We start from the raw sequence: 27,122 nt of genomic DNA, 5'->3' as shown, positions 1-27,122 counted from the left end.
TTCTCCCCCTCTTTCTTTTTGTTGTTGTCACAGTTTAAATTTGGTTTTATTGTGTTCTTCTTGGAGCTTTTACTTGTGGCTCTGTTTTTTTTTGTTCTTTGTATCTGATTGGAGAACCCCCTTTAGTGATTCCTGGAGTGGGGGTTTTCTGATGATAAATTCCCTCATCTTTTCTGTATCTGTGAATGTTTTTATTTCTCCTTCGTATTTGAAGGATAGCTTTGATGGGTATAGTATTCGTGGCTGAAAGTTCCTCTCTTTCAGGACTTTAAATATTGGGGTCCACTCTCTTCTAGCTTGTAGAGTTTCTGCTGAGAAATCTGATGATAATCTAATGGGCCTTCCTTTATATGTTGTATTCTTCTTTTCCCTGGCTGCCTTGAGAATTTTTTCTTTGCTGTTGGTTTGTGTCAATTTCATTATGATATGCCTTGCAGTAGGTTTGTTGGGGTTAAGAAAACTTGGAGTTCTGTTTGCTTCTTGAACTTGAGGTTTTAGTTCTTTCCACAGGCTTGGGAAGTTCTCATCAATTATTTGTTTAAGTATGTTCTCCATTCCATTTTCTCTCTCTTCTCCCTCTGATATACCTATTATTCTTATGTTATTCTTTTTGATGGAGTCAGATAATTCTTGTAGGGCTATCTCATTTTTTTTAATTTTTGAGTCTCTTTCTTCTTCTCTCTGTTGTGCCTCAAGTTGCTTGTCTTCTATTTCACTAATCCTCTCTTCTATCTGACCTGTTCTATTAGCTAAGCTTGTTACTTCATTTTTCAGCTCGTGAATTGAGTTTTTCATCTCTGTTTGATTTGTTTTTATAGTTTCAATTTCCTTGGACATATATTCTTTGTGTTCATGGAGTTGTTTTCTGAGCTCCCTATATTGCCTTTCTGTGTTTTCTTGTATATCTCGGAGGATTTTTAGGATTTCTATCTTGAATTCTCTGTCATTTAGCTCCAAGGTTTCCAATATATTAAATTTTTTCTCCATAGATTTTTCCTCATCTATCTGTGTTACCTCTCTTTCTTTTGTATCCATGATATTCGATTTTCTCTTCCTTAATGGCATCTGAGGGTGGTTTTGTTGATAGTATTAATGAGATTTAATAAAGAATAAAAAGTTAAAAAAAATAAAAAAATAACAAATCAAAAAGAGTTGTTTTTTTAAAAAAAATTAATAATGAAATAAAGAAAAATAAAATAAAATAAAAATTTTTTTAAAAAAGGAAATTATTCCCCCCCTCTTTTTTTCCTCTCCTCTCCTCTCCCCTCTTTCTTGAGAAAATCTTGTGGTGGACTGTGAGTTATAACAAACAATGCCTGTGATGGAGGGCCTGAATTGGGGAAAAGTAATAAAGGGGCAAAAAAGAGAGAAAGAAAAAAAAAAAAAAAGGAAAAAAAAAAAAGAAAAAAGAAAAAAAAAGAGCGTATGGACCCACAAAAAGCAAATAAGGAAAAAATTTGGGTCAAGAATAAAATGATTTGCTTTTAGGTGTTGGTTTTCTAAGAGTTATGATGAGAGGAATAAGAGGAAAATGGAAAAATGGGGGGACAAATTAAAAACTTACTATTGTATTTAGTGGAACAAGAACTAGATAATATGGAGAGCCAGGGATGGGAGCACTGCTAGTGCATTAAAAAGGTGAAGTAAAAACCCCCCAAAATGCCACAAACATAGGTTTGAGTCCCAGATAAGATAATTTGTTTGTTATTGAGGTTTGAATGAGAGGAGATGTAAAGGAGAAAGGAAGAAACTAATATAGAGGGAGAAAAGAAAGAGAGAGAGAGAAAAAAAGAGGGAACCACTAAAAGAAGAAAAAAGAAAGGAGAGAGAGAGAGAGTTAAGGGTTTTGGAGTGCAACCCTCATAGAGAGAAAGGAAGAGAAGAGAAATGATAATGGGAGATGTAACACTTATGGGTAGTGTAGTTCAGGGAGAGGAGAGAGTAAGACCGGTAGAGAGTTAATCGGCCAAATTGGAGGAGGAAAAAAAAGTATCAAGAATGAAGATAAGAGAAACAAACGAACAAATATAATAAAATGGGATAGGTTATAAAGTCTGCAGATTATTCTTGATTTTGAGAGGTTATCTTCTTGCTTTTTCTTTTCTCTCCCTCTTTCTGGTCGGTGACTCTGTACCCCGGGTTCTGCCCCTTTGGCACGCTCAGGTAGAGCTGTGCAGTTGATAAGTCTCTATGGCAATGTCATGTATTGTGCTTTATTCTCGTTGGGAGTTGAGGCTCATTAGCATTTATAGGCTCCGACAGTGAGAGAGTCCGTGTTCCTGGAGCCTTTCTCCTAGTCTTTCCTTCCTCAATTAGTAGCCTGATAGTCCTGGTATGGGGTTGCTGCTGCCTCTGCCTGGATAGTAAGAGGCTCAAATTGCTGGCAACTCCCCACTCTATTTCCACTCAGCACAGGGCTCTGGGTAAGGCTCAGTCAGTCAGAGCTGCTAGCATAATCAGGCGGGCTTTCCGCCCACTCGAAGACCTCTGGCTCTGCCACTCTATCCGGTAACACAAGCGGGCGCCCACTTCCGGGGCGCTTGGAGGAAACTCTCACTCACTGTCTGCAACCAGGATATCCGGCCAGCAGTCTCACGCTCTGAGTGAAACCCCCAACCGCAGGGAAAAGTTGCAGCGTTGGAATTGAGTCTTGCTCTGTCCCCGTGTGCGGCTTTTGCAAGGCGCTGGGGCGGCCCGAGATTCCGCTTTGGCCCACACAAAGGCCCCTGACTCTGCCCCTCTGTGCAATAACACGGGTGCGCACTGCCGAGGCACTCGGAGGAATCGCTCACTCCTTATCTGCGCGCGCAAACCAGGATATGAGGCCGGTCGCGGTTCCCTCTGAGTGAAACAGCCTCCAGCACGGAAAATCTCCACCGTTGGGATTAGTTCTCACTCCCTCCCGTGCGTGGCTTTCCCAGGGCGCTGGGGCTGCCCAGAGACTCTGCCCTCAGCCCACAGAAAGGCCTCTCACCCTGCCTCTCCGTGGGGCAACACGGGCACCCACTTCCGCGGCTTAGGAAGAAATCTCTCTTCCACTAACTGCGCACCGACCAGGAGACCGGGTAAAATGGCCGCTCCGCTTGTCTTTCTTTGTTTGGGTTTGGCGCGAGTGTTAGCTTGTATTGCCCGGGTTGCCACAGGATCAGATTTTCCTCGGCTTGGATCTCTGAGCCACAGCCTGGTTCAGCCGTTTTTGCTGCGGCGGCCTGGATCTATTCACCCCCTTTGCCCGCCTCAGTTTCTATATTCACAGTTACCAGAAAAAGCCGCCCTGTTTAGGTTAGTGAGGAAGGCGGAGCATTTCTTACTCCCTATTTCCTTCGGGGTTTGGTTATATATTTAGCCATTTTTTCACTCAATCATACCTTTGGGTGTATTGCGAAGAATCTGGAAGCTCCAAGTATAGGTTTTTCTGTTTCTGGTTGAAGATCTTGTTGAGTTTTGGGGGAGATTTATCGGTATCGCTTCCTACTCCGCCATTACTCTGACGTCATCTCGTTCCTTTCTTTTTATTGCATTTATTGGGGTGACACTGCTTAACAAAATTATAGAAGTTTCAGGTGCACAATTCTACAACACATCTCTGTACACTGTACTGTGTGTTCACTACCCCAAGTCAAGTCTCTTTCCATTACAATTTATCTCCTTATACCCTCCTCCACCTCCTCCATGCCCTCTTCCCCAACAATCACCATACTGTTGTCTGTGTGCATGAGTTTTTTCTTATATAACATGAAGGAAACTGAAGAAGGAAAACTCTCCTTACGATGTTTTTTCCCCCTCAAAATAAGAATAGCTTTAAACTTCATATAATACACCTCTAAGAAGCCTCATGTTAGATTCAATTCAGCAGACATTTATTTATATGTATTCCCCTCATTCTGCATATGTTCCCTGTTCTGTCTCTGGTCCAGCTTCTCTTCTTAGCCCCAGATAGAGATATGTAACTTGCCTCATATTCTGCACTTATATGTACAATAACCCTAAAACTAGGGAGCAACATTTGAACTAAGTCTTGAATATGATTTTGATGGGGGTTGAGATGTGCAGGTGAGTTATAAACAAGGATTCTAGACTGAAAGAAAACAATTCAGAGGTAATAAAGTATCTGCCAAGATGATCTCTATTGTCACTTTCAGTTCTATAAAAGTATACATTCTATTTTTTATTGTGGTAAAATATACATCATCAAATTTGCCATTTTTACCATTTTAAGTGTACAGTTATTTGGTATTAAGTGCATTCAGATTGTTGTATTCAATACAAGTATCACCACAGTCTATCTCCATAACTTTTTAATCTTCCTCAACTGAAACTATATATATTACATAGTAACTGCTCATTCTCTCCTCATCACAGCCCTTGGTAACCACCATTCTACTTTCTGTCTGAATTTCACAACCTAGGTTTCTTATATAAGTGGAATCATATGTCATTTGTCCTTTGGTGATGGACTCATTTTACTTATATATGCTTGTTTATGTGGTCAACATCATGATTGACTATTGGATTTATATACCAATTTACTGCATTCAATGTGTACTTGATATAGAATGATTTCTTAAATACATTAATTAGTATATTAAATCGATTACCTATGAACAAATTAATTCCAAGTTCCACAGCAACATTTTTCTCCTTTTTGTTCAAATGTCTGCTTTAGCAGTAAACAATGAGGTTCAAAGGTCTCATGGTGTGACAGAGTTGATATACTGCAGACACCAGTAATTAATACTAGGCTACAACCCCTCCTCAGTAAATTATACAATTTTGGTACAGAAAGTCACTTCCTAACCCCTAGGTAATTAACTATGTTGATGCAGGACTTTAAAATTATTCCTTCAACCCATTGTTAAAATGTGTGGATTAATTTATAAGTGGAGAACTGAAGTTTTTCTTTCAGGTACTTCTGATGCCAAAATGTGCTAAATGTGTATAGTTATCGTGTCCAATCACTTGGCTTTTCTGGAATTGTAGACCAGTATGTAGATATCATCTTAGCTTTTTAAAAATTATTTAAAGGCAAACCAAACATACTTATTTGTGTTCCCCAACACAAATATCTTTTATCAGAAATCAAAGATAGACGTTTTAGTCCCTCCAAAAGAATACAAACATAGGATCAACATTATTTTTTGTTTTGTTTTCCTTGTGATTGGTGTTTTCATTGACACCTAATGTGGCCAAGGAACCTGTCAAAAGAGCCTCCCTGCCTTAAGCTTTCTTGAGGAGGAAGGAACCCCACCAGTTTGCAGTTTATGCCTATGTACATTAGGCTTTACTTCAGCACTCATGCCTGCTTATCAGTCTTCTGAATGTGGAGACCTATGGCCATCCTCCAGTGGGGCTTGTCTCTGGGAGTGAAGATCAGAAGGAAGCATACAGAAAAGCTGTTGGACAGTTCTGATTCTCTGCCTATCTCAGAAGAGTACTAGTTTTACTGAAAAAAAAAAAAACTTGCTTACTAAAAGGAAGCCATTTTTCAGATCTAGAAATTGCTTAGTCATAATTTAATCAAATTTTTTGCTGTCTATGAATACTATTTGGTGAAGAAAAGACAGTTGGTAAGGTTCTGTTTTAAATTGGTACCAAACACACACACACATTGTTTTTAACTTGAAAAACAAGTGCTTTTAATCACACAGAATTTCAAAAACAGATAAGAATGTTTTATAAGATCCTTTTATTTTTTCTTTTAAATTTCAGGAGAATGGAAAGATTCTGAATTCATAAGGTAAAATTATAGTGCTTATTAGAAACAAAACTTGTGCAAATGAAAAAAATTACTCAGGCTATATGGCATTATGAAAAACACTTTTTCTCTTGAAAAGAGTATAAATACACATCAGGTTCATAATAAGTCTGAGGTTCAGAGTACCTAATTTCTACATATTAACCCTTTGAGTAGTGAGTTTTTTTCAAGCTCAAAGTGAGATTTTTTCAAAAAAATGAAATTCCAGTTACAGGTTTTTTTTTTCTTTTATTTTCTTTAGTATTTTGTTGGGGTTTTTTTTCTTTTTTGTGTTCTATTTTATTTTTTTATTTTTAATAATTTTAATTTATTATGTTTACATGGATTCAAGTGTCCCACTTAATGTAACACCCTCACCCCCCACCTCTGTGTCCCTTTTTATACCCCCTCTACCCCCCCAACTCCTTCCCCCAACTTCTTCCCCCGAACTTCCTCCCCCCTTCCATCTAGGATTTGCTGTCCTGTTATCTATATCTCTGTTTTATGTATATATAGTTTCACTAATCCACTAATCCCTGTACCTTCACTGAACCCATCCCCTCATCCCCTTTCCCTCTGACAGCTGTTCCTCTGCTCCCTGTGACCCCACCTCTGCCTCTATTCCGTTCCTCAATCTTGATCATATTACACACTGTGCAATGTCCTTCTTGTTGGGCGTATTTATTCTCCACAGTGTGTGATGCCTCCTAGACTCCACATTTCAGTATACTGCTTGTGTAAGTAGTTGAGTCTAGGGTTGGTGTTGTCTGCCACCCACTACCAGTAGTGTTGTCTCTACTTGTTCTTGGGTTGCTGTCAGCTGTTGTTTGTAACCCGCTGTGAGTTTCAGTCTGCAGCTACTATACTCTTGCTGTTTGTGTCTGTGTTTTTTGTGTGTGGATACTGTGATCTTTTGTATAAGGATCAGCTTCCTCCTACTTAGAGATGACAGTAGCGCCATGGAAGCCCCAAGCTCTGTAAGATTTTTCTCTACTTCTTTTTTTGGGGTATTTTTCGAAAGTTAGAAGCGTGGCGGCAGTGAGACAGATTCCCACATGTGCCCGACTGGGATCTAGCCAGCATGCCTGCCAGGTGCAATTCTCTGCCCATCTGAGGTGTTGCTCTGTTGTGGCTGGAGCATTCCAGAGCCTGAGGCAGAGGCCATGGAGCTATCCTCAGTGCCCGGACCAACTCTGCTCCAATGGAGCCTTGACTGTAAGAAGGGAAGAGAGAGATAGAGAGGAAGGAGAAGAGGAAGGATGAAGAAGCAGGTGGGTGCTTCTCCTGTGTGGCTTGGCCAGAAATCAAACTCAGGACTTCCCCATGCCAGTCCAACCCTCTACCACTGAGCCAACTGACCAGGGCCAGATTTGTCTCCACTTTGCAGCTTCTCCTCCTTCTCTTGCAGCTGCCAGGTCTTCCCACAGAGTCTTCTGTAGTAAGACTATAGTGTGGGCTCAGATTGGTCTCACCCAACAAACCCCTCTACAGATTGCACGCTTGGTGGGTTAGCGCAGATGAGGTTGTGAAAACAAAGTTTGTGAGAGCCCCTACTTCAGGGTTGTCTTGGTCAGGAGCTCAGTACAGGGAATGTGGCCCCTACTCCAGAGCTTGATCCCTCAGCCACTGCTGGAAATTCAAACTTTATTTCTCCGCAACAAAGTGAGCTGTAGGTTTAGACTGAGTCTAGCCAACCAGCTACTCAGCTGTTGAGACCCTGGTCTCAGGGAGAAAGAATGAGAGTCCTCTCCTGGGGCTGACTGTGCCCCTCCCAAAGGTGGCTAAGCCCCTAGATCAGATCCAACAATAGGCTCACAGGGACCCACACTTTAAATGTCCATGCTCCAAGCCTCTCTACCTTTCCCCTGTGGAATCTAGCCTAGAATAACAGAATATCCAGCACCCTGGCCGGCTGTTTGAGAAGCTCTACCATATACAATGCACATGAGCTACTGTGCTGGTGCTGATCACAGAGAGTGGAACTCGCTTCAGTTAGGCCAAGTGTGAGGTGCTTTTCCTTAGGATACCACTCTAATAAGAGTTGTTAGGTCCTGAACATATGCTTTCCACAGCTGGCCCTTGCGTGTGCCAGCCCTGGGCCTCCCTGGCAGGAGCCCAGCACAGACCATTGGGAGACACTGTGACTGGCCCTCAGCAACCTTCTTGGAGCTACAAGCAATTAAGGGTTTGTGGCTGACTCTGCTAGGCCCAAGTGTACATGGAAATACCTAACTGCATGCCTATGTTGACTTTTACCCACTCTGTTCCTGGGGGAAAGTCCACTCAAATGGCCAAGGTTCCCTGAGTCCCGACTCTTCCAGTGTGTCTGCTGGCTGCTTGTTAGGCTCAGCTGCTGAAAAATCCTCTGCTAGAGTCTAGAGCCTGGGGTAATTCAGGGATTAGGAAGGGTGGTGGGTTCGGCTTGGCCTCTTGGCCCCAGGAGTCAGTCTGACCAGACTTTTTTCACAGACTTTAGTAGGGTGTGGCCCCAGGAGTCCGGTGGGTATGGCCTCTGAGTCTCAGAGGTGTGGACTGCCCACTCTCTGGAAAGACTCAACTGAGTCTCCTGTGAGGTGGAAGCATCAGTCATAGACTCAGGAGAGTGTGGTGGGGAGCTCCAGTCTCAACATCAGAAAATTGAGTCACTGACAAGCCTCCTGCTTCCTGGCCTCAGAACAACCTATCTCCATGTCTAGTATATGAGAGACTCCCATGGGCATTGCAGCTGCTTTTCCCCAGGCTGATGCCGCTCAGCCAGGAAAAAATGGTGACTGCAGGACTGGAGAATGACTCAGCACAGGGGTTCCAGTTTCCGTGCCTCACAGTGTCTCTCCCTGGGCCTCCAACTTTACACTCCACTCATGCAACTCCAGTCCTCTCAACTCTCCCCTGCTTGAGTGTTGGGTAAGTGACTGTGAACGAGGTTTTCTGCATGGGCCTTTAAAACAGAATCTGTGTCCAAGAAATGTGTCTATTTCTCACAGATAGAAACCCAGCTCCTTCCACAGCTAAATGCTGTCTGGGCACCTCTTCTAGGCTCTGGGGCTCTAGCCTGGGGCTCTGGTCCTGTGGCTGGGGAACCACACCTCTCAGGGCAACCCACCCACTGTGAGAGTCCCTTTGGGCCACTGCTTGCTTCTAGGAGTGGGGCAGCCCTTTCCGCATCTTTGCCCTTCTTACCAGTTTGTGTGGCTTCCTCGTTGATCCTTGGTTATAGACTCCTCTTAGTTTAGTCTAGTGGTTCTCAAACTTTTTGACGTCGGGGCACACTTAAAATCCTACAAATAATTGTAGGTGCACTATGTACAAATTTCTGAGAAATATGTTATAATAACTCAAATATTAAAGAAAAAAAATAAAGTCCAAGTGTGCTTTTCTGGTAATTAAACAAAATAAATACCACAAAATTAAATTTATTCTGACATTAAAAAAAAAATTTATGTCACAATTTTGAGTTATGCTTTCTAGAATTCATAAAAAAGAGGGGTTCAAAAATAAAAAATAATGACAAAGTTAACTTTTTATATACATAGATACATTCTTAGTAAGATTTAGTAAATTTGGCAGGTCCTAGCGTGAATGTGTTATGTTTTTTTATTCTTGTGTTTATGAGAAACATGAGTCTGATGTGTCCTAGCGATTTATTCAATGTTTGGGCATATATTTGAAAGGCAGACTCTCATTTCTTCATCAATACATTGAAGAATTTCTCTCTTTTAACTCTTAACTGTGTGGAGTGCAGAAAACCCCCACCATACATATCTTCTTAACTTTACATCAAACAAAAATAGAATAAACTTGCCTCCAGTCTCTCTGGGGAACATGGGGGTAGTGTAAACAATCCAGCACCAAAGCTTAAGAGCCTTTTGCAACCTAATCAGGCAAGTGAGGTGGGGGTTGGGCAGACTGTCAGCTTACAGCCAATTCCCCACACCTCTGTCCCCCAAAAATCTAAACTCCAAAAACCCTGTTGGTTTTTTGGTCCCAAACAGGCACATATTTCTCTGGAATACCATAGGGTGCACCTAGAAATCTTGGCTGCACCAATGTGCCTTGGCACACACTTTGAGAACTACTGATTTAGTCCAAAGTTAGTTTTTCAAGATGATTGTTCTTAAATGAAGTTATAATCCAATTTAGTCCTGGGAGGTGGCAGTTGGAACGTCTGCCTACTCTGTCGCCATCTTTTTTCCAGTTACAGTTTTATTAACTTAAAATCATGTTTGTTTGATAACCAATTTATAGAAACAAGAAGAACATACATTTGCCTTTTTTAATGTTGCCTTACACATTTTTAAAATAAATTGATCATACTCTGGATGGTCAGAAGGCATGAGGATATACATGAATGTTCGTACTGCTCAAAGGGTTAAAACAAATTACATGACCCTATCTGGAAACTCCTCTCTCCTTCACATCGTAATGGGGAATTATTTCCTCTCTTTTATTCTCTAGACCAGTGGTAGTCAACCTCGTCCCTACCTCCCACTAGTGGGCGTTCCAGCTTTCATGGTGGGCGGTACTGGAGCAACCAAAGTATAAATAAATGGTGGGCGGTACTGGATCAACCAAAGTATAAATAAAAAGATAGATTTAATTGTAGTAAATTGTTTTATAAGGATTGATTCTGCCAAACTTAGCAAAAATCCGACATAAAGTACTTGGTAAGTAATTATTACTATATGCTTTAACTTGCTGTAACTCTGCTTTATAAATTTTATAAAGTGAAGTTACGTCCCTACTTTATAAATCACCATTACTGTGGAACTGGTGGGTGGTTAGAAAATTTTACTACTAACAGAGATACAAAAGTGGGCGGTAGGTATAAAATGGTTGACTACCCCTGCTCTAGACACTGCTGCTAGCAAACACTCTCAGCTCTTTCTTTCCTCTCAGTACAGGCTGACATGCTGTGACAGGAAAGAGTAAATCTCAAGGTTGGGGGTGGGGGAGGTGCATTGTTGCTCTCTTTCTTTTATATACCCTAGATCTGGTCCCCAACCATTTTGGGGCCACAGACCAATTTAATGTCAGAAAATATTTTCACGGACCGGCCTTTAGGGTGGGACGGAAAAATGCACAAAATAAAATTATGTGACTGGTATAAAAACTGTGGTATTTTTAAATATAATTGTCGAACTTATGAAACAAACATCAAGAGTGAGTCTTAGAAAGATGTAACAGGGAATCTAGTCATTTTTTAAAAATAAAATACCGTTCAGACTTAAATATAAATAAAACGGAAATAATGTAAGTTATTTATTCTTTCTCTGCAGACCGGTACCAAATGACCCATGGACCGGGGGTTGGAGACCACTGCCCTAGATAGTGTCAGCCTCAAGAATGTAGGGAAGAATTCTTCATTTTAAATTAACCAAGCCCTCCCTCCTTTGTCCCTAACCCTATGCCTCATCTTATTCCCCACACTACAGTCACATAAACACTCATCATCCTGTTCCTGGAATTCATTCTCTGCCATGATAAAGCCCAAGCTTCATGAAGATGCTTGTACATTTTAAATAAATCTACTGAGTACTTTCCATGGATTTTAGTATTTGAGGGCTACTGACAATAGCTTGAGAATCTTCTTACCGTAGCTGGGGCTGTAAAGGTGAGAAAGCTCTTCCTGACATCCCAAGTTGAAGCATAACTCTGAATATATATTTTCCCCTAGAAACATTGTTATGGTACATAGTAGTTAGTGTCTCTGTTAAACTAGTTTACTATGGCTACCATTGCATTAAATTGTCTTTTCAGGGACTACCCCAAGAAACTAGACATATGTTTTATGGGAAAATGCTTGTTTTCAAAATTCTAAATATCCACTTAAAAATGTTCTTTTGGAACACAATCCATTCACAACTTGGCTACTTGCCAGTATAATAAAACTATTCCTCTTTCAATCAACTCTGTGGACCCACAAAATTTAGAGAGTAAAACTCATGAAGTGGTATGGAGATAAAGACATCCATAGTATTTTAAACTGTAGTTGAAAGAAAAAAGTAAAAGGATATAATGGTTTATTCCAAATTTTATCTGACAGAGCTGACTGATGTGTGTGTATGTGTGTGTGTGTGTGTGTGTACACCACTGTTTTAGAATTCACATACATATACTATCCCTATGTGCCACATTTGCTCTTATACAACTTACAGTGAAGTGAACTCTACCGGGAGCAATCACATTCTTTTAAAGCTGTACACTTCCTTTCTCTTATCCATTTACCTGGGGAGGGGGACAGTATTCTTTCTATGTTCTGTGTGTGTACTAAAAATACCCATTAATCATGGCTGAATAAAGATGTAAAGTACATTAAAACAAAAGCCAGAAACTAAAAGAAGACAAAATATCCAGTGTCCTCAAACTCTAAAATCACATGAAAGCATCCGGAAGCCCCATTCAAATTTTCTGCAAGTTTCCATTCACTTCCTCATTCTTTAATGTATCTTTCTTTTCCCTTTAATATTATCATTCAAAATAATATTTTAAAGCTATGGTTTCTTTTGGAGGGGATTTATAAAATTGCTAATAGTGTCATAATAAATTATAATTAGCTATTTATTTAACTATATCACAAGCTAACTAAATTTGGAGGACATTCAAGTCTCAGAACTTTACTTTCATTTGTAGTGTTCTATAGAGAAATATATTCAGGGTTCCAAACACCTAATTTTATACCTTCATTTTAAAACCAATACATTAGTATCTCAGATTTAAAGGCTATGCTAGTTATATTATTTGGCTCAAGTTTGTAATGACAAATTGTTTCCTGGCTTTTGCAGGGTTCAAAATTATGGATAATTATGGAATACCTGGGTGGAGGTTCAGCGCTGGATCTTGTAAGTGTTTTTAAATGAACACACACACATCTATGCCATAACTTTTTAAATAGAATAAACAACAAATTTGGGGCAAGCTTTGTGGTTGCTTTAGTTACTCTGTTCAAATTAAACTCTTTGTTCAGGACTACTACCCTTAAGCAGATTTAGTTGTTTTGAAGAATTGAGCATATTGCTAACATTCTTAGAGAATATGAGAAATGCAAATAGCTTAATAAAATCAAGCCCCCAAAGTTAGGAATGAGTGTTTGACAGTTGCTCTCAGTTTAGAGTTTTACTTTGTAAGCTTATCCCTGAAAAGACTGAGTGTTCTTAGATTTTAAAAAATATGTAAATCAGGTAACTATCACTAAAAGTAGTTCTTGGATTCTAACCAAGTAGGCCTGTAGACCCAGTTCTCTATAGAGTTTTGAGCTTCTTTATAGGTCATTTGGAAATGTGATAGGATTTTGGTTGCCATAATTACTTGGAAGTGCTAAAGCACTTTTAGTAGGCAAGGATGAGGATGCTAAAATTCTGCAGTATGCAGGAAGAGTTCCATCCTATGAATATGTGTTCATACCCAAAATACCTTTGAGAAACACTGGTTGTTTTTCCCAAATGAATGTGATTCTGTCAGTGTTTTTTTTTTCCTTGATAATCTTTATTAAGATGACATTGTATTTAAAATTCAGTGTGAAGCCTGACCACGTGGTAGAGCGGTGGATAGAGCATTGGACTGGGGCGCAGAAGATCCAAGTTTGAAATCCTGAGGTTGCTGGCTTGAGTGCGGGCTCATCTGGTTAGAGCAAGGCTCACCAGCTTGAGCTCAAAGTCGCTGGCTTGAGCAAAGGGTGACTTGCTCTGCTGTATATTTCCGGTCAAGGCACACATGAGAAAGCAATAAATGAACAACTAAGGTGCTGCAACGAAGAATTGATGCTTCTCATCTCTCTCCCTTCTTGTCTGTCCCTATCTTCCCCTCTCTCTATCTCTGTCACACACACACACCAAAAAAAAAATTCAGGATGAAGTACTAAAGGCAACTTTGTGTAGTAGAAAGACTATTAGGTTGCCCTATGGGAGTTTAAATTATAAGACTGGCTTTATTGATAACTGAATTGATGACTGTGAAGTAAACACATAAAAGCCTTGGACTTTGATGTCATATAAAACAAAGAAGTGGCACTAAGTTATTTAAGTTATCTTCCATCTTTATTATTTTTTTTTTGCTATTTTTTCTTGAATTTATTAGGGAGATACCAGCTACCATAATTATACAGGTTTCAGGGGCCCAATTCTATAAGATATATCCTATATACACCATATTGTGTGTTCACCTCCCCCATCTTTAAAATTATATATTTTATTAGTATGTTTCTGCCTTTGAAATTATAGAATATGCTGTTTCTGAAAATAACAGTTTTTGATAATTAAGGTCAAGTAATAGTTTAATTCTTATTTTTAAAGTAGAGATGAATTTTCCTAACTGCAAGTGATTAAATATTTCTAAAATGGTTAAATCCGGCCCTGGCCGGTTGGCTCAGCAGTAGAGTGTCGGCCTGGTGTGCGGGAGACCCGGGTTCGATTCCCGGCCAGGGCACATAGGAGAGGCACCCATTTGCTTCTCCACCCCCCCTTCCTCTCTGTCTCTCTCTTCCCCTCCTGCAGCCAAGGCTCCATTGGGGCAGGGATGGCCCGGGCGCTGGGGATGGCTCCTTGGCCTCTGCCCCAGGCGCTGGAGTGGCTCTGGTCGCGGCAGAGCGATGCCCCAGAGGGGCAGAGCATCGCCCCCTGGTGGGCAGAGCGTCGCCCCTGGTGGGTGTGCCGGGTGGATCCCGGTCGGGCGCATGCGGGAGTCTGTCTTACTGTCTTTCCTGGTTTCCAGCTTCGGAAAAATGCAAAAAAAAACCAAACCAAACAAAACAAAATAATAAATAAATAAATAAAATGGTTAAATCCTGCCAATAACTCAAAGTTTCCAATAATCCTATGAACAGAAATGGTCATAAGGTTCATTCCTTTAAAATCAACCATATTTATACCATTCTAAAGAAACAGTAATTAAGCTTGATGAGAATTCTCTTCTCCTTCTAGGAATTCATCTCAGTTTCATTGGTTGCTGAGTTAGGTAATCCTTCCTTGTGTCTGATCTGATTCTTATATCCTAAAGTTTGAGTTCAGTTTTTCTTTCTGTTTTCTCTCTAGTGATAGAACATAAGAGGTGTTTCTTTGTATAATAACCCTTCATGCATATGGAGTCGGATCTCATTCTTGGGTTGAAGTTAAGTGATCTCATTTCTATTTGTCTTGTCACAGAGTTTTGTTATACAATAGTTTTTTTTTCTATTAGCTCAAAATGAAGCTTTACAGATGTTCATGATTCTCCTTCCAGTTTTTAAACAATAAGGTCCCTTTCTACACTTATCACAGTTAATTTATCCTGTCTCCCAAGTTGCTCACAATATCTCTTCCCTGTTTTGTAGGCGTTGACAAAGCTAGTCCACTGATTTCATCAGGATCACTGATTGCTATGTTAAGCATTGGATACTGGTCCAACCCTAACTAACACAATCTGTATCCCCTAGTAGTAGTTTGGTCAGTTTTATGAAATCTCTTAATGAAATGTTTGTGAGATCTTAATCTCATCCTGCCATTCTGATCTCTGCCTACTAATACAAATGTGAATTAGTGCAAATTCAATGAACTTAATTTTTTCTTAGCGTTGTGGTAGCTAAAAATCAAGAGACCTAGGTTCCAGTCCTGATTCTACTGACTAGCTGCCTAATGTATTGCAAGCCATTTAACCTCTTTGCCTTAATTTCCTCAAATGTTAAAGATAATAAGTTAGTAATCTCTCTGGTTTTGTTTTTCTAGTTCTAAATAATAATAATAATGTGATTTAATTATAAGTCTCATTTAACTGGGCTTTCTAGAGAGAGAAAGTGATGAGAAACTATGCTGTTGCTTTTCTATGTATAGTCCTGTACAAATCAGTGCTATCATTTGGGGACTCTAATAAAGGATAAGCTTAGAGACTAAAGTTACCAGGAAAAGTGAAAACAAGAGGGATGCTGAGCAGAGAGTGTTTATCACTTTAAACTGGCCCCTGATTAATATGACTATGACTTTTCACTTATATTAACATGATATAGTATATACCTCAAGATTCTTTCCCATTCTTGAAAAATTTTTGTTGTATATCCACCAACTTTGAGCATACTTTGATATTTTATTAAATTTATTACAACTCACTTCTCTTTAATATGAATTGCAATAATTTACAACAAAAGCACATGTAATAAGATTAATAGAAGAAAACAATAGCAATGAAGGAAAAAAGGTGGAAGCAACATGCTAACTGTAAGAAGGAATAACATAGGATGTTGCATCAGGGACAGGCTGGAAGTCAAAGGAATGAAAAAAAAATCTTAAATGCACAAGTGTACCTTCCTTAAAAGAACAAATGGATTTCCTCGATTAACAAAAGAGGCAAATTATCTAAGGCCATTACACTGCCCTGAAGGCAGAGGTATTAGCTATTAGAGAAATGACTGGGTCTTTAGTCATTGGAGAGAGTTCAATTATGCACTCCAAGTATGGTGGATCAAGATTTTTGCATTATCTCTCCCAAGGTTGCATTGGAAATAAAAATTCTCTATCCCATCTACTTTACTTTCTTTCTCTTCCCAACTTGTTTTTTTCTCCTTTTTTAATCATTATTAACATGACTGAGGAAACATTTGAACCACAAGGTTTGGGATTCTGTCTGGTAAGGAGCCATAAAAACTCAACCCTCCCATCACCCCGTTCTCATTTCCCTGCCACAACATCTCTCCCTCCTGTCCTCCTTTAGTGCCCAGTTCAATGAAATTTTACTTTTACTGAATTGAATTTGAAACTAGAACTAAACATACCAGAAAAGCAAATGGGTCTTTAGAAACCTTTTTTGTTTGTTTGATTTTACTTATATATTTTTTTAAAATCCTGTTTTAGGTAATACACTGACTTAACCAGACTATTTTTAGAAGTCCTTCAGAATAATAGCTAGTACCCTTATATGGATCTTCCCTAATTTCTTAAGTAACTGAGAGCGTACCTCCTCTGGCCCTGTCAACATTTTATGATAATGATACTAAGTACTAATCTTTAGTAGTATGGTGTTTGCCTTTCAGTTACTTTGTATACCTCAGAATGTCATTGCCAGTAATCAATAACATAATATGCCACTTTTACTTTTAAGAATGACTGTAATCACTACTGTTTAAATAGAAACTTCTGGGGTGGGAGTTGATAGATTTGAAAATAAATAGATAATGTTACATAGGAAAGGCATCTATTGAATTATAGATATGACTCTACCCAGACCACAGTTAATGTTAAATGGTGAGACTGAAGTATGGGTTCTATTTTAAGGTGTTAAATTTCAACATGAAAGTACCATTTATTCAGAATAAATACGGCATTCATGAAGGATGAAATACACAAGGTGCCTAAGGCTGTGGATCCCTCCCAATGGGAGGCAGAGTAGGCAGTGTTTGATTTTCACAACCTCTTTCCTCTTTCCAGCAAACAGAACTTTACTTCAGCTCTGACTTTAGCTTCCCACCCTTTCCTGTAAATGTTGTACAGTCTACTGTTTGTGCTTTACAAGGTAGCAGAATTTTAAAATAACCATTTATTTTAGAGAGAGATTTTCCGATATTCCATTACAGGTTCTCCTGAAACCTCATCATTGCTTCTCTTGTATTCCCATTGGAACTATTGGCTTTGGTACAGGGATGGGGAAAGAAAGGGAAATGTGTTACATTTATTTGAAAAAAACATAACCTTCCATAATTTGATATTTTTTTACAGTGAAAGTCTGAATACTTTAATTATTAGACTCCTAACTAAATTTTAAATCTGAGTCTCCAGAATCTCTGCTTTTACAATGCTATTAAAATACATATATGCTAAGAACACTGCCACAGGTGACCTATATGATCAAACGGGGTTGCTGTGAAAACCTTATGGATTGTCTGAGGTAAAAATAAGTTCAGCATAAGTATTAAATAATTTTTAAACCACAAATGTCAAATTTTAGGTAGCAGATTTCTTTTTTTCTATCTGAAAAAACAAAGTGAGTTTTGTCATTTAAATATATCCTAAGTTTTTCAGTAAACCTCAGGATTCAGAGTTAGTGTATAAGTAACCCTGCTTGTAATTATTGCCTTCCAAGATTAAATACATTTAAAAACCGCTCTAGCCCTTTGATTTAACATTTTTACTCTCTTCTCTCAACTTTTAAATTTTTCTCATTCATTTAAATATTGGATTAATAAACAGAACTATGTCATACATCTAAGTGATTCCCTTATTTCAAAGACAATATCAAGTTTGAATTTTATTGTTTTAAACTTTCATACGTGTATGTATGTGTGTGTTTCCTCCTAAGCTGCGAGCTGGTCCATTTGATGAGTTCCAGATCGCTACTATGCTAAAGGAAATTTTGAAAGGTCTGGACTATCTGCATTCAGAAAAGAAAATCCATCGAGACATAAAAGGTATACAGAAATTTTATATGAACCTAATATAAACAGATACATTCTGAGGAAGCTGAGGTTTTTTTTTTCATTGTTTTCCCCCACCCCCACCCTGCCAGCTGCTAACGTGTTGCTCTCAGAACAAGGAGATGTTAAACTTGCTGACTTTGGAGTTGCTGGCCAGCTGACAGATACACAAATTAAAAGAAATACCTTTGTGGGAACACCATTTTGGATGGCTCCTGAAGTTATTCAACAGTCGGCATATGACTCAAAAGTAAAGCATTACCCGTACAAACTGTTTTGTTTTTGATAATAAGCTTTATATAACATACTATCCAATTTAATAAACTTCCTTAATTTTTCTTCCTTTTAAAGTATTTTTAAAGCTAGAGTTGTCAACTGTTGCTGCTAAATTTTAAGTTCCCTTAATGCTGATAATATTCAAATCTTATTCCTTTCAATTTCCTTCCATCCCACTTGGAATAAAATCCAAAGTCTGTACTATCCCATGCACAGCTCACTAAGATCTTGCCCTTGTCTACCTCTCCAGCTTCATCTCATATCACTCTCCTCTATATTCTATCTGCTGTTTCACATAGCAAGTACACTCTGACCTCAGGACTTTTGCACTTACCCTTCCCTTTATTTGGAATAACCTTGCCTCCCAATCAGTTACCTGCTTCAAGCATTACCTACACATAGTAGTCTTTCCTAGTGGTCCTGTATAAATCTGTAGCTCCTTGATTCCATCATTTATTATTTTCTTATCCCGAGTTATTTTTCTTTACAGAACTTAGAACCATCTGACATCAGATTATTTATTTATCTGTCTTTTCTACTAGAACATAAACCCCTTGAGAACAGGGATTATTGTCTGGTTTATTCACCACCTGATTCCTCCGTACCTAGAATGTGGTACCTGGCACAAAGTAGGGAATTTGATAATTTATTAAATGTATTAATTTTATTAATGAAAATTATTAACATCACATTTCTTGAGATACTTTAATATTATTGTGACCATTAAATTCCACAGGCTATTTTGTGGCAGTATTTTGGAATGGAATTTCAAGTGGTTTTTGTCTTTCTTTCTTCCTCTTAACCTTAGGCTGACATTTGGTCATTGGGAATTACTGCTATTGAACTAGCTAAGGGAGAGCCACCTAACTCCGATATGCATCCAATGAGAGTTTTGTTTCTTATTCCAAAAAACAATCCTCCAACACTTGTTGGAGATTTTACTAAGTCGTTTAAGGAGTTTATCGATGCTTGCTTGAACAAAGATCCATCATTTGTGAGTATATGTGGCCACTGTTGTCTATCACTAGATTTAAATAGAACAAATGTGATTTTTTTTCCTACAGTGAGGAATACAGTGCATGTGAAAATTGTCTAAGATCCATCCAGAAACCTGGTCCTTCCCTCTATATTGCTAACTCTTCACTTCTTAAAAAGATCCTTCATTTCTTTTTTTCTTCCCCTCTACCTATTTTATTTTCTTCATGGTCTATAACGTTTTCCTTATTCTATTGATCATTTTGTATTTCAGGGGGAAAGAAATTTGAGAAATAAAAATCATTTAATAGGATGATGTTATTAAAGTATATGTGTGACTATTCACAATAATTTTTCAACTGTTTTACTTTTTTAGAAAAGTTGTGTTTTTCCTTTTACTATTTTAAATTAATGTTTAGAAATTCCAAAATGAAGTTGCCCACTTTTCCTGAAGTTTAATGAGCTCCATTCATTTCCCTAGCAATTTTTTTTTTAATTTTCATCAAGTGAGAGGCATGGAGGCAGAGAAGTAAACTCCCACAGGCACCCCGACCGGGATCCATGAGGGAACGCCCCTCTGGGGCTGATGTTCTGCCACTCTTGGGCCGTTGCCCCATTTCTCAACAATGGAGCTATATTAGCACCTGTGGCAAGGCCATAGAGCCTTCCTCAGCACCCAGGGCCAACTTGCTCATTCGAGCCATGGCTACAGAAGGGGAAGAGAGAGAGAGAGAGAAAGGGGGAGGGGTGGAGAAGCAGGTGGTTGCTTCTCCTTTGTGTCCTGACCAGGAATCAAACTCAGGACTTCCACATGCCAGGCCAAGGCTCTACTTTTGAGCCAACTGACCAGGGCCTCTCTGGCAAATTTCATTACAGTTGTTTTACTGTTTTTAACATAAAGCTAACTGGCAACTTCTAGAAACTAGAAATATATAAGAACTGTCTAAGTTTGATGTTGTAATTATTTTTAAGTTGATAATAATTATTCTGATATTAAAAAATAATAGGGAGAGAATATGCCCCACAGCATCTGGAAATTTTGTTTAAATGCAATATGTATTAATTAATCAGGGGATCATTCAATGTGTGCAGCTAATAAGAAAGTTATAGCCTTGATAGTTTTCATCTACTTTTTTTCAATTTACACTAAATACAATAAAAGTATATTAAAGCACAATTTTGAAATGTTTATAAATTTTGGTTTATTTTTAAAATTCTGCCATGTGTTTCTTTGCTTTTGAGAAGGCTCTACATGCCAGTATGCTGGTAGATAGGCCATCTTTTGCGTATTGAGCTTTAACAAATGTGTACCAAAGCAATGAATTTAATTTGGTTGCCTTGAGCCATTTCATAAATAGTATTAGCTATTGTTTTGCAACATTTTAGTTGACCTCATGTCTATAGACATATTTTTACACCTTTCAACATAATAATTGAAATGAGTTATTATCCCCCTCATAAAGAACCTAGAAATATTTTGCATGCTTCATTTTTTCCTTAGCGTCCTACAGCTAAAGAACTTCTGAAACACAAATTCATTGTAAAAAATTCAAAGAAGACTTCTTATCTAACTGAACTGATTGATCGGTTTAAGAGGTGGAAAGCAGAAGGACACAGTGATGATGAATCTGATTCTGAAGGCTCTGATTCGTATGTACACGTTAATTTACTTTTTTATTCAGATAGCCCAATTTAGTACTGTGTATCTTTTGATTATGATATAATGTTTTCTCTAGCATAAAATATAAACCCTATTCTAAAGTTTTAATGTAGAAGCTGTGAAAGTCTTTTAAAATCAGTCTGTGAAGTATAATGAATGTGAAAACATATTTTTCTTAGAAGTGAATTGTTCTACTTTTAAATGGTCTCAGTCTAACCCCTAGTGGATACTTGGGTATATTACAAAGTTTTGGTATAAAATTTGTTTAAAGGTGCTATAATAGTTTGCCCAAAGTAATAAGGGACTATGTATGCTTATATTTTCTTGTCAACCTGCAAAATCCCTCTGGAAAACTTACCTGCAGGCCTTTCCCACCTCTTGGCTATGGACCAAACCATAACCAGACGGGTACATTTAAATACAGTAAGTCCTCACTTAACATCACTGATAGGTTCTTAGAAACTACAACATGAAGCTAAATGTCTTATAATAAAACCAATTTTACCATAGAATAATCAATAAAAACAAGATTTAAGTTGCTATGATATATGACTTGTCACAAAAACATAACTGAACTTAAAAGTAAAGCATTGAAATAACTGTGAGGTAGGTATACATGCTTAAGAAACATGAAACAAGTCAGATAATGATTTCCCAGCCTGCTTATTCCAGTTCAGGATATGGGGTGGCTAGAACCTCTTCCAGCAACTCAGGCTTTAAGACGGGACCAACCCTGGACAAGTAGGGCCCCTTCCACCATAGGGCACTCACTTATACTCACACTGATTCATACTGGGACAACTTAGATATACCAGTTCACCTCACATGTACATCTTTGAGATGTATGAGGAAACTGAAGTATCAAGAGGAAACCCAGAGACACAGGGGAGAACTTCAAACTCTGCAGAGATACTGGCCCCAGCCAGGAATCTTTTTTTTAACCCTCATCAGCATTATAATGCAACAATGTTATTTGAGGACCGGCTGTATAGATTTGTACCCCATAAAAAGTTGTGCTACTTTTTAACTGCAGCATTTATATTAACATTTTAGCCTCTAAGTTTATAATTTAGACTAGAAAAGTCTGCAGGCTATACCAGAATTTACTCTTCCACTGGTTGAAATACTATCAGAGGCTTACATTGATGATAAATTGCCTAACTTTCGAAAGGGATAAAACAATACCAGGATATTTTTTGTACCTTATTCTAATGGTTTTTGGCCTTGCTTGCCCATGAAAGTTGCCCATGAAGCCTTAAAAAAATAAAAGCCACACTACAGAAGATCCTTATCCATTCAGTGAAGAGAGGTAGGTGCAGAGCTTAGTATATATATGTAAGGGGTTTCCATATGAGAACGTGATGCACACTTAAAGTTGAGAACTATTACTACTCTTCAGTAAAATGTAGTATTTACCTGAAATTGAGATCAAATGCTTTCTAATATTATGATTTTTTATACATTTGGACAGTCTTTCTTCAGAGTGTAGCTGGATTGATTTGGCATTTTCACCAAGCTGAATTACTTAGGCACTTATCAATGTATCTTTGGCAATATTTTAGGGAATCCACCAGCAAGGAAAATAATACTCATCCTGAATGGAGTTTTACCACCGTGCGAAAGAAGCCTGATCCAAAGAAACTTCAGAATGGGGCAGTATGTACATGGAGATGATCACTTCCTCCTGATAGACTCCTTTGAACTATGTAGTGAGATTTCAGTGGCCAGAATTGTCAGAGTTTAATACCCCTAAGTGCCTGTCTACCTCACTGTGTCCCTAGTATGCTTCATTTGCCATTAATTATGAGCTAATGAAGAAAAGGTTATAGAAGTAATTTGTGTGGCCACTGGTATAATTGTAAATGCATTTTACATATATATGTCTCCACCCAGTGGAATTACGGATATCTTCTGTAATCCTAGATGTTAGAAGCCTTCTGGATGATGGATAGGAAGAAAGCATGGATATTTTTCTTGTATGGGGTCTTTTGGGAATAAAGATTCAAATTAATACATATTTACTATAGAATAACTAAAAACGTGAATGAATATTTTAATTTTATGTGTAAAATCTGTTATTTGTTCAAAGGAGAAAGGACTTGTACAAACCTTGAGCTGTTTGTCTATGATAATCACACCTGCTTTTGCTGAAGTAAGTACAGATTCATCATCGTTGGATATAAATCATAAGAAATATAGTAATTTTCAATGTTATACCTATTGATTTTTCTTAGCTTAAACAGCAGGATGAGAATAATGCTAGCAGGAATCAGGCAATTGAAGAACTTGAGAAAAGTATCGCTGTGGCTGAAGCTGCCTGTCCTGGCATCACCGATAAAATGGTGCAGAAATTAATCGAAAAATTTCAGAAGTAAGCTTGAAATGTCGTTTAAAAATTATTTTGACATTTTCTGTTGGATGTTAATTTAAGATGTAATGTAATAACCTTGATTCAGTCATTTCATTTATTCCCAACAAAGTCACTTTTTAATAGTTGTATGCTTAAAAATGTTTTGTTCTATAATATATCAACTTTATATTGTGTTGTGTGTTCACCAACTCAAGTCAAGTCTTCTCCATCACCATTTATGCCCTCTTTACTCTCTTCTACCTCCTCCCAAGCCCCCTGGCAATCACTGTGCTATTCTCTGTGTCTATGAAGTTCCTTTTTTTTATTTCTTAAAACTATAGAATTTTTTTTAAGGAAACAGATTCAAAGAAAGGAACAGATAGGGACAGAAAGACAGGAAGGGAGGGAAAGGAGAAGCATCAATTCTTCATTGCAGCTCCTTAGTTGTTCATTGATTGCTTTCTCATATGTGCCTTGACCTGGTGGCTACAGCAGAGCAATGACCCCTTGCTCAAACCAGCAACCTTGGGCTTCAAGCCATTGACTTTGGACTCAAGCCAGCGACCATGGAGTCATGTCTATGATCCCACGCTCAAGCTGGTGAGCTTGCACTCAAGCCGGATGAGCCTGTGCTCAGGCCTTCAACCTTGGGGTTTTCGCTCTGCATCCCAGTCCAATACTCTATTTACTGCGCCACCGCCTGGTCTGGCTATATAATTTATTAATCAGTATCACCTCAATATATTAAATTTTTAAAAGAAAATTAAATAGAACTCTTGTATTTTTGCCCATCTTTTGGAATTATTATCTTCAAGCATTACAAAGTAGTTTCCCACTGAATGAAAGGGCTTGGTTATTTTCCCCCTTTCCTGGTGGTATGAGTATAGACAAAAGGTTATATATGGAGAATATTTTTATTTGGGTTTTTATAAACACAATTTAGGAATGTTTTCATTTTTTCCAGTACTCTCATCGCACCACTATTTACATAGTTTCCAGTGCTAAAGGTCATAAATTTAATTCCCATAAAAAAGGTAAGGAAAGGATTTTAGGTAAAGGAACTCAATGAAGACTTTAAATGTTCTTTGTAATTAACTTCATTTTCTATACTGTATCTTAAACTGTTGATTTAATTTTTGTTCACATTCAATAAAGTTCTTACATTTAACTTTAGAATTCTCTTTTTAACAAGGCTTTTGTATGCATACCCAAACTCCTTGGCTCAAGGAAGTTATAAAACACTACTAATTTTAGCTTTAATCCCATTATATCACTTCTCAGCACATCTTTATATTTCTTTGTATTTGTGATGCTACTGGAATCAACTAGGAACAAACTATATTGCCTGTAGAAGCACACACTCTCATAGATCTTTCTGTCTGATAAAGTCTACTTGTACTTAGAAACTAAAGCCCCTCTTTTTTAATAATTTTATTTTTTTAATGGGGTGACATCAATAAATCAGGATACATATATTCAAAAATAACATGTCCAGGTTATCTTGTCGTTCAATTATGTTGCATACCCATCACCCAAAGTCAGATTGTCCTCTGTCACCTTCTATCTAGTTTTCTTTGTGCCCCTCCCCCTCCCCCTTTCTCTTTCCCTCTCCCCCCTCCCCCCGTAACCACCACACTCTTATCAATGTCTCTTAGTCTCACTTTTATGTCCCACCTACGTATGGAATAATGCAGTTCCTGGTTTTTTCTGATAAAGCCCCTCTTAATATCCCTTAGAGTTTAATGGAAATCTCTACTGTCTTTTTAACTTGTAAACAAATCAATTGGCAGTTATAAAATCAGATGCAAAAAGTACTTTTAAACTTCTTTATATTTTAACATCTAAACAATAGGATTTAATAGAAAGGATCTAGTTTGCTGAATCAGTTCCTTTATTGCAAATTTCATACAGATGGTAAATATGAACATGAGAATTGTATATCAATTTAAGTTTCTCTTAATTTTATAGGTGTTCAGCAGATGAATCCCCCTAAGAAACTTCGTATTATTGGCTCTTACTTCATACGGACCCAGAGAAACCCACCAAAGTTACTTCAAGCTTAATGATGCTTAATTCATGAGCTCCATGTGCCTTTGAAGATCTTTGAAACATTGAAATGTGGAAGAAGTTATTCAACTATTTTGTGATAGTGTTTATCATTTTATATTTTAAAGAGATCCTTTTGTAAGGAATGACTTTTAATACTATAGTTTCATCTGTTTTCTAGTAAATGTTTAGTTATAGTTTTGCTTTTAGATACCATTATTACTTAAGTTACTAGGATGAATACCTTTCATGTTTTGATCTTAATTAACTGTACACTGATGAAGCATATAGGTCTTTCAAAATCATCCAAGTATTTGACTTACGTAAATCATCAAGCCTCAAAAAGCTTCTTTCTTTTAACACAAACATATTCTGAAAATGACTGTGGGTAGGGAAATAAAAATAAGGCATACCTTCTTAAAAACAAAGTTTTTAATAAACTCTTGGAAATTTACCTGGAAAAAGAGTGACTCTTCTACAAAGTTGGTATGATATTCCAGGTAGCTCAATGACAATCACATTGAAGAGTCCTATGTTTAAAGCATCTATAGGCAACATGCAGGAACAGAGTTACTTTTTTGGTGTGCAGTATTTACCTTCTCTTTCAGAAGAGAAAATTAACCTTTATTTAACATTGTTGTGGATTTAATGCAATACCAATTAGCCACAGATGGGTTTTTGGTAGTACTATAAGAATCAGTCTGGCTTCATTTTTTTAAATCTTCAATTCAAATAGCATATTACATGCTTGGATTTGGGAAGCTTAAAAAACTGATCATCATGAGATTAAATACCTGATCACCAGGTAAGAATATAATTTACACCAGCATATTTTTGTCATGGTAGTAAAAGAGCCTATAAACTATTTATATATTTTTGTTCTTCATAATTATCCAGTACATAAGTATCATTTGTTAATTTTTGAAAGGGTATTTAAATAGCCATTTTCTAGTTCATATGAAAATAACCATAGTACAGGATGATTTGTCTTTACAAAGGTAAGTTAGACTGTACAGTTAATTTTCAGTTATATTTATGGTACTGTTATGTGGGTAATATATTTTTAAAGCCCAGTATATATATTATACCTGCCATAAGTTCTGAACTGTAGTTATAGAATTATTGATATCAGTTAATTTTGACGGTTAATGTTTTATTGTTTGGAACTGCACAATTTGGTTTTTGCACAAAAGTCATTTTTTTTAAATCTGAATAATTGCCAAATATTAGAAGAAAAATATTCTTCACATATTCAGTTTTTAGTTAAAGTGGCCATTGCCTCATCTTTTTTGTAATAATAAAGACACTTGAATAAGTTGTTCTCGTGTCATATGCCAAGAAAATTTTTTTTATTGGTGCCTATACTTTAACAATTACTTTTAACACATTGTATTGTGAAGTAATGGTTCGGTTAAAATGTTCCCCTTCTATGTAACTGAAACTCAATTACAGTTTATAATCTATAGAGGTCAAGAAATAAATTTGCTACTCATATCATGAATTAAATGAATATTTTTGTAAGAGTAAAAGCAACCAATTTATAAATTATTTGCATGTTTAAAATACAAAAGTATATTGCTTATTCATCATAGTTGTTAGTCCCCTAAACTGTTTCTAGATGAAGCATACTCCAATGTTTCTTTTTGGTGGGGGTTAAAATAAATATTTAAATTTCATGGTCCTCAATGTTGGTTGTTTTGAGGATTGTATG

The 27,122-nt window shown here is 37.5% G+C and overlaps 1 protein-coding gene across 1 annotated transcript in view; it reads left to right on the top strand.

Annotated features, from left to right (window-relative positions):
- STK26 (serine/threonine kinase 26) overlaps positions 1-26,248 on the top strand; it is an 83,920-nt gene extending 57,672 nt beyond the window's left edge. Inside the window, exons 4-12 of the mRNA XM_066249885.1 lie at positions 12,517-12,573; positions 17,990-18,098; positions 18,197-18,354; positions 19,189-19,374; positions 20,857-21,005; positions 22,578-22,671; positions 23,105-23,167; positions 23,250-23,386; positions 25,334-26,248. Of these exons, the coding sequence (XP_066105982.1) occupies positions 12,517-12,573; positions 17,990-18,098; positions 18,197-18,354; positions 19,189-19,374; positions 20,857-21,005; positions 22,578-22,671; positions 23,105-23,167; positions 23,250-23,386; positions 25,334-25,358 (978 nt within the window). The 3' untranslated portion in view covers positions 25,359-26,248. The remainder of the gene's footprint in view (positions 1-12,516; positions 12,574-17,989; positions 18,099-18,196; positions 18,355-19,188; positions 19,375-20,856; positions 21,006-22,577; positions 22,672-23,104; positions 23,168-23,249; positions 23,387-25,333) is intronic.
- The last annotated feature ends 874 nt before the right edge of the window (positions 26,249-27,122 follow it).

Source organism: Saccopteryx bilineata, chromosome X (assembly GCF_036850765.1).
Source record: "Saccopteryx bilineata isolate mSacBil1 chromosome X, mSacBil1_pri_phased_curated, whole genome shotgun sequence".
NCBI lineage: Eukaryota > Metazoa > Chordata > Mammalia > Chiroptera > Emballonuridae > Saccopteryx > Saccopteryx bilineata.
The sequence above is the reverse complement of the archived record's forward strand: the minus strand, read 5'-3'. Positions and strand labels throughout refer to the sequence as shown.